Consider the following 18,018-nt stretch of genomic DNA (forward strand, 5'->3'; position numbering starts at 1 on the left):
AGGAAATAATAAAGATTAGAACAGAGCTCAATAAAATAGAAAACAGAAAAGCAATAGCAAAAATCAGCTTATTAGATTTGTTAATCTTTCCAAAGACTAAAGGATTTATTAATCTAAAGACTAGACTAAAAGTTTAGTCTTTGAAAAGATTAATAAATTTGACAAGCCTTTAACTAGATTGATCAAGAAAAAAGAAAAGATAAAGATTAGCAAAATCAGGAATGAAAGAAAGAGCAGTGCTATGGCTCCTGCAGAAGTTTATAAGGATTATAAAGAAATGTTATGACCATCTTTATGCCAATAAATTAGACAATTTAGATGCAGTGAACAATTTTCTTAAAAGATACAAATTATCAGAACAGAAGATCTGAATAGACCTGTAATTTAAAAATTGAATTAGGCTGGGTGCAGTGGCTCAAGCCTGTAATCTTAGCACTTGGGGAGGCCAAGGTGGGCAGATCACTTGAGGCCAGGGGTTCGAGACCAGCCTGGCCATCATAGCAAAACCCCATCTCTACTAAAAATACAAAAATTAGCCAGGCGTGGTGGCACACCCCTATAGTCCCAGCTACTTGGGAGGCTGAGGCATGAGAATTGCTTGAACCCTGGAGGCGGAGGTTGCTATGAGCTGAGATCATGCAACTGCACTCCAGCCTGGGCAACAGAGCAAGACTGTTTCAAAAAACAATAATTGAATTAGTAATTTTAAATATTTCCATAAAGAAAAGCCCAGGCCAAGATGATTTCACTGGTAAATTCTATAAAATGTTTACAGAAGAGATAACATCAATTCTTCCCATACTCTTTCAGAAAATAGATGCCAATATTCTATATGAACAAGCAGTATTATCCTGATACCAAAGTCATACAGAGACATAAGAGAGCGACAGACCAATATTCTTCATGAATATAGATGTAAAAATTCTTAATCATATTAACATACTGAATCCAGCCACCCATAAAAAAGATTATAAATTCCAATTAGAATCTATCCCAGAAATGGAAGGTTGGCTTAACATCTGAAATCAGTCAATGTAAGGTACCATAATAAACAATAAAATCATAGAATAGAAGATAAAAACCCTATATGATCATTTCAAGATTCAGAAAAAGCGCCGGGCGCGGTGGCTCACGCTTGTAATCCCAGCACTTTGGGTGGCTGAGGCGGGCGGATCACGAGGTCGGGAGATCGAGACCACGGTGAAACCCCGTCTCTACTAAAAATACAAAAAATTAGCCGGGCATGGTGGCGGGTGCCTGTAGTCCCAGCTACTGGGAGAGGCTGAGGCAGGAGAATGGCGTGAACCCGGGAGGCAGAGCTTGCGGTGAGCCGAGATTGCGCCACTGCACTCCAGCCTGGGCAACAGAGCAAGACTCCGTCTCAAAAAAAAAAAAAGATTCAGAAAAAGCATTTGACAGACAACACTCACTGATAATAGGAAATATGGGCCAGGCACGATGGCTCACACCTGTAATCCCAGCACTTTGGGAGGCCGAGGCGGGTGGATCACAAGGTCAGGAGATCGAGACCATCCTGGCTGACACAGTGAAACCCCATCTCTACTAAAAATACAAAAAATTAGCTGGGCATGGTGGCGGGTGCCTGTAGTCCCAGCTACTCAGGAGGCTGAGGCAGGAGAATGGCGTAAACCTGGAGGCGGAGCTTGCAGTGAGTCCCGTTTGCACCACTGCACTCCAGCCTGCATGACAGAGTGAGACTCCGTCTCAAAAAAAAAAGTTTAAAAAAAGAAATCTTAACACACTAGGAATGAAAGGGAATTTTTCCAACCTGATAAAGAGCATCTACAAAAACCCACAGCTAGTATCTTATTCCATGGTGAAAAGCTGAATGTTTTCTCCCCAAGACTGGGAACAAGGCAAAGAAGTTCTACTCTGACATCTATTCAACATTGTACTGAAGGTTTTAGCCAGTGTGATCAGGCAAGAAAAAGAAGTAATAGGCATCCAGATTGGAAAGGAAGAAATAAAACTGTCTTATCTGACAACCTATAGGTAGAAAATCCTAAGGAATGCACACACACACACGCAAAAGCTACTAAAACTAACAAACATGTTTGGAAGGGTTACAGGATGCAAGATCACCATTTAAAAATCTATTGTATTTCTATATACTGAGAGTGAACAACCTAAAAATGAAATTAAGAAACAATTCCACTTGCAGTAGCATCAAAAAGAATAAAATAGTTGGGTATAAATTTAACAAAATAAGTATAAGACTTGTACAATGAAAAGTACAAAAATTGCTGAGAAAATTAAAGATCTAAACAAATAGACATTTACATATTTATGGTTTAGAAGATTCAGTGTTGTCAAGAGGGCAGTTCTCCCCAAAATGATCTATAAATTCCACACAATTCCTATCCAAATCCCAGCAGACTTTTTTTTAGAAACTAACAAGCCAATCCTAAAATGTATGTGGTAATGCAAAAGACCTAGAAATAGCCAAACCAATTTTGAGAACGAACTAACTTTGAGGACTTAGACTGCCTCATTTCAAAACTTATGAATCTGTAGTAATCAACATAATACAATATTGGCACAATATCTACAGGGATATAGACCAAAGGAACACAATTAAAATTCTAGGGAAAAAGCCTCACATTGATTGGCAATGGATTTTCAACAAAGATGCCAAGACAGTCTTTGATTGCTGAGACAATTAGAAATTGATATGCCTGCACCAGATGTGGTGGCTCACGCCTGTAATTCCAGCACTGTGGAAGGCTGAGGTGAGAGGATCGCTTGAGCCCAGGAGTTCAAGACCAGCCTGAGCAACATGACAAAATTCCATCTGTACAAAAAATATAAACAAAAATTAGCCAGCATGGTGATGTGCACCTGTAATCCCAGCTACTAGAGAGGCTGAGGTGGGAGGATTGCTTGAGCCCAGGAGGTTGAGGCTGCAGGGAGCCAAGAGTGTGCCACTGCACTCAAGCCTGGGCAACAGAGTGAGACCTTGTCTCAAAAATAAATCCATATGCCAAAAAAAAAAAAAAATTAGAGCCACACCTCAGACCATACATAAAAATGAAATGAACTCAAAATGGATCATAAGCGCTTTTTGAGGAAGACGCGGTCGTAGGTCCTGAGGATATCTGGTCCGCACGCTCCTGCTCCTGACTCACCGCTGTTTGCTCTCACCGAGTAACAAGTCAGTCAGGAAGCCGCGCAGCAGCCATGGCTTTTAAGGACACCGGAAAAACACGCGTGGAGCCGGAGGTGGCAATTCACCAAATTCGAATCACCCTAACAAGCCGCAATGTAAAATCCCTGGAAAAGGTGTGCTGACTTGATCAGAGGCGCAAAAGAAAAGAATCTCAAAGTGAAAAGGACCAGTTCGAATGCCTACCAAGACTTTGAGAATCACTACAAGAAAAACTCCTTGTGGTGAAGGTTCTAAGACGTGGGATCGTTTCCAGATGAGAATCGACTCATTGACTTGCACAGTCCTTCTGAGATTGTTAAGCAGATTACTTCCGTCAGTATTGAGCCAGGAGTTGAGGTGGAAGTCACCATTGCAGATGCTTAAGTCAACTATTTTAATAAATTGATTACCAGTTGTTAAAAAAAAAAAATGGATCATAAGCCTAAGTATAAGGGTTAAACTATTAAACTCTCAAAAGAAAAATAGGAGAAAATGTTCATGCTCTGGGGTTAGGCAAAGAGTTCTTAGAAATGATACCAAAAGCACAGCCATAAAAGAAAAATTGGTAAATTGGAATTTATAAAAAGTAAAAATTTCTGCTCTTTAAAAGATGATCTTAAGAGAATGAAAAGACAAATGACAGACTGGGAAAAAATATTTGCAAATCATATATATGACAAAGGACTTGTATCTAGAACTAAAAAAAATTATTAGAACTCAATAAAATAACCCAGTGTAAAAATGGACAAACGATTGAATAGGCCGGGTGCGGTGGCTCACACCTGTAATCCCAGCACTTTGGGAGGCCAAGGCGGGCGGATCACGAGGTCAGGAGATCGAGACCATCCTGGCTAACACGGTGAAACCCTGTCTCTACTAAAATTACAAAAAATTAGCCAGGCGAGGTGGCGGGCGCCTGTAGTCCCAGCTACGCGGGAGGCTGAGGCAGGAGAATGGCATGAACCCTGGGGGGCGGAGCCTGCAGTGAGCCAAGATTGTGCCACTGCACTCCAGCCTGGGTGAAAGAGCGAGACTCCATCTCAAAAAAAAAAAAAAAAAGATTTGAATAGATATTTTGCTTAAGAATATATAAAAGGGGCTAATAGACACATAAAAAGATGCCCAACTTCGTTAGTCACTAGGGAAATGCAAATTAAAAGCACTGTGAGATACCACTAGTGTTATACCCACTACGGCCATAATAAAAAAAAAAAAAGACAATACTGCGGGGCACATTCACATGCACCTGTAATCCCAGCTACTTGTGAGGCAGAGGATGGCAGGGAAGGACTGTTTGACAACAGGAGTTTGAAGTTTGAGACTAGCCGGGGCACCATAGCAAGACCCTTTTCTCAAAAAAAAAAAAAAAAAAGACTATCAAATGTTGGTGAGGATGTGGAGAAACTGAAACCCTCATACATTGCTGGCAGGAATATAAAATGGTACAGCCTCTTTGGAAAACAGATTGATAGTTTCTTTAAAAGTTAGACATAAACTTACCATATGGCCCTGCAATATCAGTCCCTGAAATCTACACAAGAAAAATTAACACATTTACATACATAAACATGTACACAAATGTTCATAGGAGCATTATTCATAATAGTCAAAAACTAGGAACAATCCAAATATCTATCAACTGGGGACTGAATAAACCAAATGTAGTATATCCATACAACAGAATAGTATTCAGCAATAAAACAGAATGAAGTCTTCTTGTACGCTTACCACTTGAGTGAACTTTGAAAACATTATCCGGCCAGGTGCAGTGGCTCAAGCCTGTAATCCCAGCACTTTGGGAGGCTGAGACAGGTGGGATTGCTTGAGCTCAGGAGTTTGAGATTACGCTAAGCAACATAGCAAGACCTCATCTCTACCGAAAAAAAAAAAAAAAAAAAAAAAAAAACGTCGGCCTCAGCATGGTGGTGTGTGCCTGTAGTCCCAGCTACTTGGGAGGCTGAGGTGGGGAGGATTGCTTGAGCCTGGGAGGTGGAGGCCACAGTGAGCCGAGATCAAGGCTGCAGTAAGCTGTGATCACACCACTGCACTCCAACCTGGGCAACAGAACGAGACCCTGACTCCAGAAAGAAAGAAAGAAAGAAAGAAAGAAAAAGAAAGAAAGAGAGAGAGAGAGAGGGAAAGAAAGGAAGAAAGAAAGAAAGAAAAGAAGACATTATGCTAAGGGAATGATGTCAGACACAAGGAACAATTTGTATGATTCTGTTTATATGAACTATCCAGAAAAGGCACACTGGTAGAGAGAAAAAGCAGATTGTAGGGCTGGGGTGAGAGTGATGATTAACTGCAAACTGGCACAAGAGAACTATTTGTAGTGATGGAAAGGTTCTAAGACTGGATTGTGGTGGTGGTTGCCCAACTTTATGAACTTACTAAAAATCATCCAATAATATACTTATTGCAGGTGAGTTTATGGTATGTAATTTATACTTCATTTTTAAAGGATTTTTCTCACTTTTTTGACCTTTTGTGCTTAAATTTTGAGAGCTCTTCTAAGTCCTTATGTGACAACGATTGATTTGTTTACACTGTCATATAAGCTGTCTGATTTATGCATTTAATATCTATCTCATAAGAATAACAACTTTTAAAAGAAATACCTATTTATATACATACCTTTGTTTCAAATTTATTCTTCCAACCTCTTCGTGTTTCTCAGTTCTGGCTAAATGGCTTTTGATTCTCAACTGAAGTTTACTGTTCATTGTATGTTACTGTCTTGTGTTTGACAGATATTTTTCAGGATGACATTAACTTTTAGAAACCACACCATGGAACAATTTTTTATATATTTTTGATGTCTTTTGTTAAATTCTTTAACGTATTTTCTCAATGAAAATATGAAGTCTTCTGAAATGTACCTTGATTTTAATTATATGCTTATCTTTCCTTTTAAAATAGAATATGCTTCTCTGGGATCACTCTATGATTACATTAACAGTAATAGAAGTGAGGAGATGGATATGGATCACATTATGACCTGGGCCACTGATGTAGCCAAAGGTAATAATATTTGGTATATTCTTATAGAATTAGTGGGGTGCATTTTCCCCTCCTGAAATGGGGACTTAACGTCAGAAAATGTTTTATTCTATCTTTAGATGTTCTTTTTTCAGACCAAAAGTAGTAAGAATTCCACAGCTGATGGTACAGATAATATTTTAGGTCATTACCTTTCCACTCCTGAATTCCTTTTCTCTTCCTCTTTTCTCTACTTTATTTCTATCCATGAAATCTAGTTGTAGCTTCAGGGCAGACATGTTTGTCATGTTTTGTGATATTATAATTGACTAGCTTGCTTGACACATTAAATGGAAAAATCATAATTCTGTTGTTCTGAAAGTCTCTACTTAGACTCAGTATCCAGAAAACATGATTTATTGTAGGATTAGTTCTATTCATTTTGTATATATAACATGCTAAAAATAGAAACCACTTGCAAAAAAATTTTTTATTTGTCCTGCCATGTAAAAGCAATTCAGATTTTATTTTACATTTAATGTAAACTTACTTAGGCATCGCTGTTGGAATTAAATATTTTTAATACACCAAACCCCTAAACAAGGTGCCCAGTCTTTTTTCTCATACATTCTTGCATAGATGAATGCTTTCTAAAGCAATTCAAACTTCATTTATTTTTATCTTTTTTTTTTCCATTTTCCTAACTGAACATTTCTGGGCTTTATTTATAACTGTCAGAGTTGCTTTGGAAACAACTTCATCTAAATAATGAACACTGACAGTTATATTTGTATTCTAGCAACCCCTACAAAGTGTGTCTGAATTTTCCTGGGGCAATTAACTCCTTTACATTTTACTACTCCATTCTCTACAAGCATCTCTTTACAAAGCAAATATAATGTGATTTAGCACTCAGTAAGGGGAGCAACTCATACGTTGATTTCACTGTGTGACTTCCAAAAGTAGTAGTCTTTCCTTTGGGGAATTGTCTATTTCAAGTTTCATCAACACCTACCAAATTCTTCAAATAGGGAAAGTGAAAAAAAATTTTTTTGAGTTTCATGCTAGATGCTGCTGCTGAATGATGCCTCATTACATTATAAAAATAATAAGCTCTGTGTTTAGGGTGGTGTACCTGACTTTATGTTAATTTGCTTAATTGTGTATTAACGCATCGGGCATCTCAAATCATGCTTAAACTTTCATATTCTTAAAGATATTTTCATGTAATATCATAGTGACTTCTCTGCACGTCAGTAGAACACAAGGACCAGCTCTCTGTAAGCAAGGTGATGTGCCTTTATTAGGAGCTGCCTGCAGCATTGTGGAAATACACTTAAATAATGTAAATGCATATATAGGTGGTACTTAACTTACAGCACATCACCTTACACACATTTGCATTTAGGGTGCTCAGCCAGTTACACCCATGTTATTACTTATTGGCTCTTAGAATAGATAGACAGCAAACAAAACAGCTAACATCAGTCACTCTGCTTCCTGCTGTGCTCTACTTAAGCATCCCTGGTTCCCAGCCCGGGAACCTCTTCTCCCTGCACCCCCTTAACCACATGCCACATCATCCCGACAGAGGGGTAAGTCTCTTGGCTCCACATCAGCTGAGTCATTCTTGGTGTTTTCTCAAGAGTGCTAGTGCTCTGCATCAGAAGGGCAAGGAAGAGAAAGAATCGAATTAGGTAGCAAACTGGGCCTGGTGCAGTGGCTTACGCCTATAATCCCAGCACTTTGGGAGGCCGAGGCGGGTGGATCACTTGAGGCCAGGAGTTTGAGATCAGCCTGGCCAACAAGGCGAAACCCTGTCTCTACTAAAAATACAAAAAATTAGCTGGGCATGGTGGTGCACTACTCGCCTATAGTCCCGGCTCCTCAGGAGGCTGAGGCAAGAGAATCGCTCAAACCCCAGAGGTTTGCAGTGAGCCAACATCAAGCCACTGCACTCCAGCCAGAGTGAGACTCAGTCTAGAAAAAAAAATGTAATAATTAGGTAGAAAACTGGTACTAGAATTAAAAATAAGGAAGGAGAGGCCAGGCACGGTGGCTCATGCCTATAATCCTAGCACTTTGGGAAGCCGAGGAAGGCAGATCACCTGAGGTCAGGAGTTCGAGACCAGCCTGACCAACATGGAGAAACCCTGTTTCTACTAAAAATACAAATTTAGCCGGGCATAGTGGCGCATGTCTGTAATCCCAGCTACTCAGGAGGCTAAGGCAGGAGAATCACTTGAACCCGGGAGGCGGAGATTGCGGTGAGCCAAGATTGGGCCATTGCACTCCAGCCTGGGCAACCGAGTGAGACTCTGTCTCAAAAATATAAAAATAAAAAAAGGGAAGGAGAGAATGGAATTGGACCCCCTGATGGTGTCCAAAACTGCAGATTAATAAAATCCCTTTTGCCTGTCTGGCTAATGTGTTTGACCTCAGGTGAGAAGAGTAAGGCAGAGAAGAGGCTTATATGTTTATGGACGCAAGTAATACTTAACATTTAAAAATCCTTTAAGATGGCCCATAAAAAAAACAAATCAAGGCTTTAGGAATGACTTCAGCTTTCTCTGATAAGCTGGGTGTAGAACTTAAGAATTTAAGAGATTAAGTAGGAAGGCTAGATTTTTGTTGATTCTGTTTCAAATTCAGCTATGTACCTTTCAGTTTAACCTATGATCGAATCCACTGGAGCAATGATATGTTGAGAAATCAAAAAATGAATATTTTAAGTAAAGGTTGATTCATGCATTTTAAAATAGGCATTGCTCAGCATCATTGCTGTTGAGAAAATATCTCCTCAAAGCAAAAAAGATTCTCTTCTTTCTAGATGTGAGGATAATGGAGGGTGGACCAGCAAGTATATATGAAATTGCTGCAAGTTTATCAGCAATGCTTAAAAGGAACAATTAAAGCAGATAAACTCCAATCCACTTTCAAAATGGTCACCACTCATTCCAGTTCTCCCCAAAAGTCTCCTCAGTTACACCTGCCAATTCTTTTTTTTAGGAAACCCTGAATGTACACCTGATGAAAGTATTTTTCAGCCTTCTTAATTGTTTGCAATAAATATAAGGCAGAATTATAGATGGATCTACAAAAACATTAAATAGAATTTTATGTGAGTGTGATGACTATTGTTTATATGAAATATTAGTTAAATGTATACTATGCATCGTACACTAATACTTTATGGTACTTTTTTCTTATAATCTTCCATGAGGAAGGAAAGTGCCTATATTTAAAGCTTTTGTATTTGAGTCTTGTTTTTTGAAATCTTGTCAGCAAGTGTAGAAACTATCTCTACCAGTAATAGTAATTATACAGATTCTACCTGAAAAATTATTAAGGAACTTGATTCTAAAGCAAGAGAGAGGTAACTATGAAATCCAGTCATATAGACTATTAAATGCTACCCAAGTTGTAACTACTGAATTTTTGCAGTTTGAGGGATGTAGAACTTCATATCAGAAGAGAAATTTCCTTTATCCCAGTTACATCTTATTTAAGATCACATAATTACTAATACTTGTGTTAACTTGACTCTTCAGTGATATCATTCAGTGATATCATTAAATGGCAAGAGTTTAAATTTTCTTTGTCCTTTCACGATTCTTCAATATATAATAATTAAAATAGTAGAAGAATAAAGATTTAAAAATTAACCTCTCTATATGCTTTAAAAAGCCAAAGCCTCTTATTAAATTATTTTCAGTGCATTGTTCATTTTAAAAAGAAGCCTGTTTGATTTGGAGGTGAGGGGGAGGCTATTTCTGCCATTAGTTAGAAAAGACAACTTGAGAAATAAAGAGGATATATTTTAGTAGAAAATCATCCTTTTTTTATTCTAAAGGAGTAGACAATATGTAAATACAGAAAGAGTCAAAAACTACTAAGAGGGTAACCATAAAATGTGTCTTTAACGTATAATTTTTGATTCAAAATAATAAAGCTCTATAAAGTTTATATACACCCAATATACTGACGTAATTTGATTTACATCCTAAATATGATGGAAAGAATTTTGGAGTATGTTGAAATACAGATTATCTCAAAGATTTATCCTTGTAAAAGGAATGAAATACTTTGTAACTACTGTATACTTTTTTATCTGAAGATCATAAAATTATTTAGCCACCGTAACTAATCAGTCCTCCCAGTTCTCCCCACCACTACCCCACATCCACTCCCAGGTCTTGTTGGAATGGGTACTGAGAAAAAGCCAAGCTGCAGCTGGGTAACCATAGACATCCAGAACTTTGGTAACTGGACATCAGAATCTGCAGTTGGGTACCTGCAGACAACCAGATGAAAACCGCAAATTTTACTCAGAACTTCAGCAGATTTAGAAGGTAGTTGGTAGCGGAATACCTTAGTCGTGGAGCCCTCCTTTCAGTGGTTACTGTGCTATTTTCATGCAGACTGCAGAAAATTAAGGTGTCGTTATTAGGTATTGTAAAAAGCTAGATTTACATCCACAGTCAAATTCCAAACTCCAAGAGATTAAAGCTTATAAATTTGACTTCACATATACACGTTACTAATGTAGACATATTCTGTTTTCATTTTATCAGTCATGGAAGAATAAGACATGTGAATTAGTTTCTGCTCTTGAGTTCTTTGCAAAACTATGGAGGGTAATACTGATGTAATGTTGAAAAATATTAATAGGCCTTTATTTCTTCTTGTGTGAAAAGGAATGCACTATTTACATATGGAGGCTCCTGTCAAGGTGATTCACAGAGACCTCAAGTCAAGAAATGGTAATGTAGTTATGTTTTTATTTTACCTATTTTATTACAAATTACATACACTTGCGTGTAGAAATGAGCATCATTCTTTTACATATCTTTTGTAACCTACTATTGGACTCACTGCTGATACCATGGAAGCCTTTCTACTGTCAATAAATAACAAAAATCTCGATATTATTTGAAGAAGCTGCATAGTATTTCACTGTATAAATATAGCCCAGAATGTGGACATTTGAATTGTTTACATTTTTTCTCTGATAAGAAATGTTGGGCTTAATATTTCAGCCAAATTTTTCAAGACATCCCTAATTATTTCCCTAGAATCATTTTCTAAAAGAGATACTGCTGTGTCAAAGTATGCAGTCATATATTTTTAGTCTTCTATTTTTAGGTGGCTTTGTGCACTATCAATTTTGAATTTTGTTCTTGTTGCATCTGAATTGCATGGTGTGAATTGTTGATGCCAGTCATGCCTGTATTACCTGGAGTAGTGCCCAGAAATGAGCCACATGTTTGGAAGTTTGGAAAGTAAAGGCTCTCTTTTTCTTCTTTCTCTTCTTCTGTACTTTCTGAAGCTTATTTATGGCGCTGTATTTTATAATTTGGAGGGTGAGCATTTTAAAATAACTTTCAGGATTAGACATTACCTTCAAGTAGGAGTGGTAACAGAATGCTTCTTCTGTTACATCACTTCAGAGTTACCTGAGAAAGGCAGTAGGGTTATAGCACTAGCTAAAGTAAACATCAGAGTTTGCCACTTTTTTGAATACCCTCCAATCAATTAATTATTTACATGCTTTCTAAATGCTCCTTCTCAGTAAGGAGGAAGATAACTATCTATTTTTGGGAGATCTTTAATTAAAATGAGTATATGCTAATAGTGTGATCCTTAGAATGGGTGGTGATGACAAGTAGTGGAAGAGGACTAGGGAATGAACCGATCAGGTACCCTTGCACGTGCCTCAGGACTGTGAGGTTTGTGTGTGTGTGTTTAGCAGGGGGTGAAGGGATGGGGGCGGGGAGGGAAGTTATCGGCACCTGCCACTCATCAGTAGTCCAGGTTGGACCCTGTCTGCTTGTCCTTTCCTCTTCTAGGTTATCATGTATTCTTTGGTTCTTCTTAAACATAAGCTTCCTGGAACTAAGCACTTTTGATATATGGTCAGCTAACAGGAAGTCATTAGGAAATAATCTAGACTGTAGTAGAAAAGATCAGAGTTTTATGAATTTGTAAATTTTCAGTTCATGCTCAGAATTTCAATTTAACTATGTCATTTGGCCAGGCGTGGTGGCTCACGCCTGTAATCCCAGCACTTTGGGAGGCCGAGGTGGGCGGATCATGAGGTCAGGAGATCGAGACCATCTTGGCTTACAGAGTGAAAACCTGTCTCTACTAAAAAAATACAAAAAATTAGCCAGGCGAGGTGGCGGGTGCCTGTAGTCCCAGCTACTCGGGAGGCTGAGGCAGGAGAATGGCGTGAACCCCGGGGGGCGGAGCCTGCAGTGAGCCGAGATCGTGCCACTGCACTCCAGCCTGGGCAACAGCGAGACTCTGTCTCAAAAAAAAAAAAGCTATGTCATTTGACTTCAGTATATCTTAAATCTTCTACAAAAGAGGAATGATTAAATTATGGATTTATCCTTGCTATCATTATGAAGACTATATAACAATAGAGAATGTCCCCATTTTAAAAAGTTACAGTTGTATGTATTATAGTTACTAAATAGGAACACACATACACTCATATTGAAAGAATATAGACCTAACTTATAGCAATTCTTTTTCCCTTGGAAAGGTAACCAGAGTTTCACTTTCTATGTTATGTATTTTTATAATGGCAGTTTTTCTAATGAGCACTTGTTAATCTTATAATGAGAAAGCTGAATATAAAATTAATAATATTTACATTTCTATTTGTAAAAGTTTATAGCTTACTACTTATAGTATCAGGTTTACCCTGAGGCTATTTTCAAATATTAGATCATACAAAGATCATTTTCCCTCCTTGATAAAATCATCAGTAACTAGTAAGTATTGATCATCTGTCATGTTCAAGGCACTGCACGGTTTACAAAAGAAACATCTGAAACAGTTCTTCAGAACTTTATCCTTGGACTCATCTCCTCGGACTTATCTCCTCTTATGCTCTGATTCTTGCATTCCCATAAAAGCCCTATTACATATTAACACTCAAAAACAGATCTCAACTTTAAAATTATGTATCTATCTGCTGATTAGACACATCCGCATAGATATTTTTTAAGACCCTAAAATATATTATGTCCAAATTAATCTTTTCATTTTCTCCCTAACCCCGAAAAATCATCCCTGCATTTCCTTTACTGAGTGGCAATACTGTTTGCCCAAGCCAGAAATGAGATAAATAGTAGTTACAGTTTAAAGCCAGAGCTCCTATTCTAACCATTAATCTGTATTGCTTCTTTATCTGATTTTATCCTTGAGTTCGCTTCCTTCTCCCCCAATATCCAGCCATTCATCAAGCCTAGGTGATCCTACATCCTAAATATTTTTTGACTCAGTCAACTTTTCTCCTGTCCTTTGCCACTGCCTTAGTACAGGTGTCCTCATCTGTCTCCTGGACCACAAAACCTTGAGTGCAAAGTGATCCCCTTGCCTCCAGGTCTATTCTTCTCTGCCATAGTCTCCCCTCTGCACCTTTGCTCATTTCATTCCTCCACATAAAATTGTTCATTGGCTCTTTCTGTTCTTGACCTGGCCCCTACCTTCCAAAATTGCCATGCGTTTTTTGTCTGCTCCTGAGTTTTTGCATAGGCTCTCTCTTCTGCCTAGGAAACTACTTTCCTCCCTCAGCTCTCCTCTTTCTGGTTAACTCTTGTGTTTTTCAGGTTTTAGCATAAGCATCATTTCTTACAGGAAACTTCATCTGACCTCCCTCGACATAGATATCATTGTTCTTTGGCTCTATAGTATTGTTTGTTTCTCTCATCATGGAATCTATCCCACTTTGTTGTAGATGTTTATTTAATTGTTTCTCCGATAAGAATATAAACCCCCTGAGAGCAAAGACAGTGGCAGACTTGCTTACAGTCCTGTTCCACAGCATTGTACATGGCCTTACCCACAGTAGCCTCAGCAAATATTTATTAAATGAATGAATTTATGAACAAGTGAATGAATATTCTCTCCACCTTTAACAAAAATCACTCAGTTGGTTGGAAACCCTATATATAATATGAAGTAGTAAAGCTAATGACTACCTCAGTATCACATTGGCAGTACACAGGCAGAACCCAGGTAAAAATTCGGTTCTCCTAACTACTACTAATATGTGCCTTTCTTACTGGATAGTACTGCATTTGGATAAAACAAGTGTCTCAGAAGACTTTTTAATCAGTACCTAATGGAATTAAGTTTTTGTTTTAATGTCAGCCCCCTTTTGCAAAATCCTCAATGCTGTAAATACATTGATTTCACCTTTCATAATCCCATATTGAAGCCAGAAATAGAAGTTTATGGTTTTTTCAGTAGAAGACAGCTCAAACAAATTAGATGATTGTCATAATTTATCCTTTTTTCTTTTTTAGTTGTTATAGCTGCTGATGGAGTATTGAAGGTAGGATTATTTCTTTTACTTAAAAAAATTGTTAATTTCAGATGTAGATTTTTGTAACTGATAATTCCTTAATTAGCCAATAAGTAGAAAGTTGATGCTGATTCCTGTTTTCTTAGATCTGTGACTTTGGTGCCTCTCGGTTCCATAACCATACAACACACATGTCCTTGGTTGGAACTTTCCCATGGATGGCTCCAGAAGTTATCCAAAGTCTCCCTGTGTCAGAAACTTGTGACACATATTCCTATGGTGTGGTGAGTTCATTTCTCATTTCTTGTTTACTAAAAGAAATACAAAAAGCAAACACTCTAAAGAAGAGAGATACAGTTTAACATGGTTTTATTTTTATTTGAGACTGTACTGCTGGTGGAATGCCTGAAGCAGCACCATTGGACAACGCTTCCTAGTTGCCAAAATGTTTAATCATTTTTAATCATTGGAGTTATTTTGTCCTGTGTTGAGAAGAAACCAACACCACTTCCAAGAAACAAATTAAATGGAATCCGAGATAGTGTTGGGCTCCACTTTGCCTGTGAGAATGATTTTTTGCAGGGTGGTAATGTGACTGTGGACTATCTCTGTAATTTCAATGGAAATGTGGATCATTTGGAACAGGACTTCATTGTAATGGATTGCTTAAACAGTATAAAATCACCAATAGATCTGGCGAGCGAGTTAATTACCAGGAAACTTTTGAGTCTCAACTATTAAACTGATTCATCGGTTTCTAAAAGTCCAAAAGAAAATGTACTTAGCACTTACCAGATGACCTTGTCCATGTCTGCTGCCAGTCTTAGAGTAGCAGTGACTATCTGAAGTGCGACCCTAAGGCATTACATAAGAATCACAGCAGAGCCACATAGAGAATAGACTAATGAGGGGGTGGAGTGCTCAAGGAAGAGACCACAGGAATGAATCAGTTAAGGAGTAGAAGCTCCTGGAGGAGGAATTTGGAGATGGGCCATTTCCTGAGGAATAGGTTATACCTGTATTATCAGAGAGAAGGAAGTGGAATGAGAGAGTTCTTTGCTGGAGGAAGGAATTCATTTGTTGCCTTTTGATGAGGATAAGCTTTTCCCTAAAATGTTACGTATTCTTTAAAGAGTCCAAAATAGTTTTAGAATTCCCTATCTTTACATCTCATACTGCCCTGCTATTTATACTATTATACTGCCCTGCTGTTTATACTATTACTTCCTAAAAGGGCATTTTTATAGTAATGGGTAAAGAAGCAGCTTGTTTTAGGTCCAAATCAGCATGTCTCTTCGTCCTGAACCTCTGTGTTTTCTTACTGCAGGTGGTAGCCAATGACACAAGAGGAGATTCACGTTGTCAGATCTTTTTTTTTTTTTTTTCTTGATTCGGTCTCTAGGTATTTAATGCTGGCCTCACAGGTTTTGGACTTGTTTCAGTGACTAGCTCTTTGTAAATCATAACACATCCTATGTATACTAAATTAATAAAGATTAATTTTGTTAGCTATTGAAAAAATCATTTCAAGAATGAAATATATGTTTTTGGCAGAAGGCTAGAATTTTAAAGGTCAGAAGGCAACAGTAACATCAGGCTTAATACCTGATATCCAAAAAAAGAAAAAAAATCAATACCTGATACCCCTTGATTCTGGTTTCTAAGAATGAAGACTATAAGCTATTACAGACAGTGATCAAATATTTCTCATTGAAAAAAAGAAAAAACAAAACATAAGTTTCAGAGGAGACTAGCTTATAAAACTGGTCTCCTATGTCAAATGTTACTACATTCTAACCATCATACATTCATCTGTGGGATATTCTGAAAATGGTGTATTTGTAGCAATTTAAGACTCTGTAAGATTGTTTTCTCTTGTGAAAGTGCATTCCTTCATTTATAACCAAATGTTTATTTACTGAGTCACACACCACCTGAGAGTAATTTAAATTTTTCTTAGCCTGCTTGTTGGGAATGGCATCTCGTTTTGTCCTGTAGAAATAGGAACAAGCAAACTTTTTCTAGAAAGGACCAGATAATATATATTTTTGGCTTTGAGGGCCACTTACAGTCTCTGTTGCATAGTCTTCATAGATGCCATAGTTGGCTTTTTGTTTCTTACAACCCATCAAACATGAAAAAGCCACTCTGAATTCTGCAGCAGGCCATCGTTGCAGGCACCTCCGTGGAACAAGAGGGCTTGGGAAGATGAGCAGTGTGGTTTAGGAACGTGGCTTGTTTAAGTCAGTGTTTCAGCTGACTGTTCAGAGTGGCTCACCAGGAGCCCACCGCTCCCACTCCTTTCATGTGCATGTGTATATAAATGTATATAAACATGTTTGTTGGTGTTAGGTATATATGTATGTTGGTTATAGTTATTGTAGATGGTTATAGCTTTTAAATTGTTTGGCACATTTATATGAACTAGAAGACTTTTGAGGTTCATTTTTGCACTTATGAGTCCACACACATACAGTGCTTTTACTTTTAAAATTCTCCCCAAGTCTTTGAATTTCCTTATCTCAAAAAATTTTGACCTTAAGACACAACTATACATAGAGTGAACTTTTAGTCTCCATATTATTTCATATATGAAAACAAACTTTATGCTGCCTTCTTTCAAAACCTTACAGTTGCCAGGGCTTTGGTGTGAAATGCCCCCCTCTGCTTTTCCTGAGATGAAGTACAATCTTAGTACCAGTAGCCAAGCACAAATTCCTTTTCACACATAAACTATAAAAGATGTTAAGAGGTGACTTCTGTTTGCAGAGCTTAGGATTTTTTTCCTGTATCATTTTAAAATCTCTTCATACATTCCACATTGACCCCATTTCTTAAACATAGTTTGAGTCAACCTTTCTGGAGCTGCACATTTTCAGTGTTTTTTATTAAAAATCTTTTCACTTAAGAAACTATGCACCACATTTCAGCAGAAGGGCTTGAACACGTCTCTTTGTGGATTAGCTTTTCTTTATACTTGTGTGCTGACCCTACCTTTGCTTGGTTTGGTTTGGTTTTGGAGGGATTTAACAAACGCTTAACAAACCATCCTATCGAGTAACTTCACTTACTGAAACAAACTCGACCACCAGCCACTGAGCATTTCCAGTGTTGCTCTGTATTTACACACTGGATGTTGCTCTGCAGAACCTGTCCGCCCCATCATGTGATGTGGAATATCAATTCTGCATTCATGCTAGAGCCTTCCCTTACCTGGTGGAAATAGAAATGCCATTTCAGTGAGTCTGTTTTAAAACAGCTTCTGCTGTGTGACTATCTTGAAGACAGAGGTTTGCTTGGAATGCTGGTTTGCCTCTCAGAATGTTGTGTCAGAATTCCATTCAGAAAAGTGTACAGATGCTAATTATACACAAGAACTCAGGACTGTATATGTTGGTGCAAAAGTAATTGAAGTTTTGCCATTTAAAATAATGGCAAAAACTGCAATTACTTTTGCACCAACCTAATATTTAATTCTGACGTCTTCTCATTCTGTTTGTTCTAAATAAACACCATTAGTGAAAGAATACAAAGTATGCTTTCCAGCGACTTT

General features: G+C 37.8%; 1 protein-coding gene and 1 pseudogene across 3 annotated transcripts in view; both read left to right on the top strand.

Annotated features, from left to right (window-relative positions):
• MAP3K20 (mitogen-activated protein kinase kinase kinase 20) overlaps window positions 1-18,018 on the top strand; it is a 194,546-nt gene that overhangs the window by 102,727 nt on the left and 73,801 nt on the right. For both annotated transcript variants that reach the window (XM_003253722.3, XM_003253721.4), the window contains exons 4-7: window positions 6,086-6,187; window positions 10,843-10,908; window positions 14,467-14,495; window positions 14,612-14,749. In XM_003253722.3, the coding sequence (XP_003253770.2) occupies window positions 6,086-6,187; window positions 10,843-10,908; window positions 14,467-14,495; window positions 14,612-14,749 (335 nt within the window). The remainder of the gene's footprint in view (window positions 1-6,085; window positions 6,188-10,842; window positions 10,909-14,466; window positions 14,496-14,611; window positions 14,750-18,018) is intronic.
• Window positions 3,199-3,596, top strand: LOC101178995 (annotated as a pseudogene). The gene has a single exon (XR_180125.3). The product of XR_180125.3 is annotated as a 40S ribosomal protein S20-like (transcript).

The sequence above is a fragment of the Nomascus leucogenys genome, chromosome 22a, assembly GCF_006542625.1.
Source record: "Nomascus leucogenys isolate Asia chromosome 22a, Asia_NLE_v1, whole genome shotgun sequence".
NCBI classification, from domain to species: Eukaryota; Metazoa; Chordata; class Mammalia; order Primates; family Hylobatidae; genus Nomascus; species Nomascus leucogenys.